The sequence below is a fragment of the Xenopus laevis genome, chromosome 1S (assembly GCF_017654675.1).
Source record: "Xenopus laevis strain J_2021 chromosome 1S, Xenopus_laevis_v10.1, whole genome shotgun sequence".
Classification (NCBI taxonomy): domain Eukaryota; kingdom Metazoa; phylum Chordata; class Amphibia; order Anura; family Pipidae; genus Xenopus; species Xenopus laevis.
This window is the reverse complement of record NC_054372.1, coordinates 58512386-58515012: the sequence shown is the minus strand read 5'-3', so window position 1 is coordinate 58515012 and position 2627 is coordinate 58512386. Positions and strand designations below refer to the sequence as shown.

General features: G+C 44.7%; 1 protein-coding gene across 2 annotated transcripts; it reads right to left on the bottom strand.

Annotated features, from left to right (window-relative positions):
* Positions 1–864: 864 nt before the first annotated feature.
* Positions 865–2238, bottom strand: LOC108706104. 2 transcript variants are annotated; one of them, XR_005964273.1, is made up of 3 exons: positions 2060–2238; positions 1857–1968; positions 865–1081 (listed from the first exon to the last, which is right to left on the bottom strand). XR_005964273.1 is itself a non-coding variant. In XM_041577524.1 (3 exons), the coding sequence occupies exons 1-3, from the start codon at positions 2120–2122 to the stop codon at positions 923–925; spliced, it is 324 nt and encodes a 107-aa protein (XP_041433458.1). In that variant the 5' UTR covers positions 2123–2226; the 3' UTR covers positions 865–922. The 2 variants fall into 2 exon arrangements, 1 of the variants encoding a protein (XP_041433458.1); XM_041577524.1 differs by having other exon boundaries at positions 1857–1958; positions 2060–2226.
* Between the last annotated feature and the right edge of the window lie 389 nt (positions 2239–2627).

Genomic DNA, 2627 nt, shown 5'->3' with positions numbered 1-2627 from the left:
TATTATTGGTACATATATTTATTATTGGTAATGTCAATAACCTTTTCTGAATACATTTCTATATTGCACTCGCAGGGATTGGATTGCTTCTTCTGGATCACTTCGTCTGGATTGCTTCTTCTGGAACGCTTCACTTGGATCGTGTTACTTGGATCATCTTCACAGATCGAATCAGTTGCATCCTTCCAGGTTTTCTTTGACAGTCAACTGGACTTCACATTCGGGTCCCCTTTGATCTGAGGTCTGACCCCCCCAACGCTCTGTACACTTATAGTAACAGCTGACCCCCCCCCCCACACACACACTCTCTGTGCACTTAGGGTAAGGCCAGAAGAGGAAATTCGGGGAGATTTTGTCGCCTGGCGACTTATCGCCATGTCTTTTGCGCGACTATCTCCCCGACCTGCCTCTGCGTTTTTTCCCCTCTGAGTCAACTTTGGGCGACTATTGAAAACGCATCGCCGCGTGTGCATTAGCGCAGGTGATTTTGCCTCCTTGTCTGGCCTTACCCTTATAGTAACAGCTGAACCACCCAACCTCTGCCACTAATGGTAAATGAACAGTACTTGTGAATTGTAATTGTTGCTAAGCGATGTTTGTAATGTGTTCCAGTGTACTTTATAAAAACCTGTCTTGTAACGATCTAAGTACCCCCTGTTGTAAAAAAAAAACTGTATGATAAAATATAGACCCCTATGTTCCCAACTGCATTTTAGGAAACTTGTGTTACAAATACTTGTAAGTGTGTATCTATGTCCACTGTGTCATGTTGTTTGAATAAAAGAAGAACAAAGAACTAATGTTTGTTTGTTTTTTATTGAAAAAAATCATAAAGATTAATAAATACTACAAATTCAAACATCAATGAAAAATAAACAATCACAAAAGGCATCAGTCCAAAGCCATATCAAAAGCATTATAGTCAAATGCCTGTAGAAATCCTCTGTACCGGCCTTTGGGGTCTGGATAAGAGCTGCGGACTTTTTGAACGACACAGGCTGGAATAGGCACCCGTTTCTTGGGCCCTAAGTAGCCATAAATCCAGGCGATGAATGACCGATAGGAAGTCTGTCGTAATTTTCTGTAGAAGAAAGAGAGGATTAGTGATCTGTACAAAAATGTTGCTCTGCACTAGTCATCACACACTAAGGGGATAGGTCGTGTGACATTATTTTATATAGGGCTAAAGCTGGCAGGACTTTATGGAACAAACCGGGTTTCTGTACTTTTTTTCTTGGAGCAATTTTGCCCATTGTTGGAGCTAAAGTGGATAAAAAAAACCATGGCCAATTGTGCCATTTACAAAGCAGTTTTGTCTAGAACAGATGTTCTTCACATAAGGAAGTTCAACTTTGGCTCCCGTACACCAAGGTGCACAAAGGTAGAGAATGGGCCGCCTCACAATCAAGCAGAAAGAATCCCAAGGTTTATTGTGAAGTGCAACGTTTCCGGGTCACGCTCCTTTCTCAAGCATGCTTGAGAAAGGGGCGGGACTCCGAAACGTTGCAATTCGCAATAAACACGCAAGGCAGCTTGCTTGCATTTATCCTGTGTGCCTTGGGATTCTTTCTGCTTGACATAAGGAAAACACACCGAAATGATTCCCATAATCCTCAATCTATAGGTAAAAGTCAGATGAACTTGCCTGTTGTGGCTGCTTATTCCACCTGTGGGGCGTTGCATGTTCCAAAATATCTGCAAGTATTCCAGGTGGGATTTACGTAAACACCTCAGGTAAAATTTCCTGCTATGGCAGATGCACCCATGTTGTAAATATTTATTTTCCACAGATGATACTTCCATGCAACAAGAGGATTCCTCCACAGTTTTCATGGCCACACAATTGCCACACCTACACCACTCAGTTGTCCCAATTCGATTATCTGCTGTTTGATGGTGATGTCCACTTGGTCTGTCTCGCACTGGCTCGTTGCCAAAACATGTCGGATCACCTTGCCCTTGGGATTGCTGTACAAAAAATAAAACACAGGTTAGTCAGAACAAATCCAAATGTATGAAAAGGGAGGAATAAGTTTCCAATCATATATTATATACTAACCATGTTAGTTCTTTGTGCTTCAGGTTCCTTTTCACTCAACAGAATTAGTTTCTTTGGTGCCATAATCTAAAAATGTAAAAAAGAGTATATAATATTAACAACAAGACATAGAACAAATACTCAGCTTTCTTCCCCCACACAGCCCCCCCCCAATATAGAGCCATTAGCCCCTCATCCACAGTCTTTCCATCCACACAGTCTTTAGCCCCCCCCAATATACAGTCTTCCCCACAAACACCCCCCAGCAGTCTCTCTCCACCCCCCAGCAGTCTCTCCACCCCACAGCAATCTCTCTCCACCCCACAGCAGTCTCTCTCCACCCCCCAGCAGTCTCTCTCCACCCCCACAGCAGTCTCTCTCCACCCCCACAGCAGTCTCTCTCCACCCCACAGTAGTCTCTCTCCACCCCACAGCAGTCTCTCCACCCCACAGCAGTCTCTCTCCACCCACAGCAGTCTCTCTCCACCCACAGCAGTCTCTCTCCACCCACAGCAGTCTCTCTCCACCCCCCCAGCAGTCTCTCTCCACCCCCCCCCAGCAGTCTCTCTCCACCCCCCAGCAGTCTCTC

Bases quoted from the DNA above. Each gene is read 5' to 3' on its own strand.
- LOC108706104 (XM_041577524.1), bottom strand. From the start codon at position 2,122: ATGGCACCAAAGAAACTAATTCTGTTGAGTGAAAAGGAACCTGAAGCA. The intron at 1,959-2,059 runs GTTAGTATATAA...AGCAATCCCAAG, and splicing joins AAGCACAAAGAACTAACATG to GGCAAGGTGATCCGACATGT. The intron at 1,082-1,856 runs GTAGGTGTGGCA...TTTCTTCTACAG, and splicing joins AATTGGGACAACTGAGTGGT to AAAATTACGACAGACTTCCT.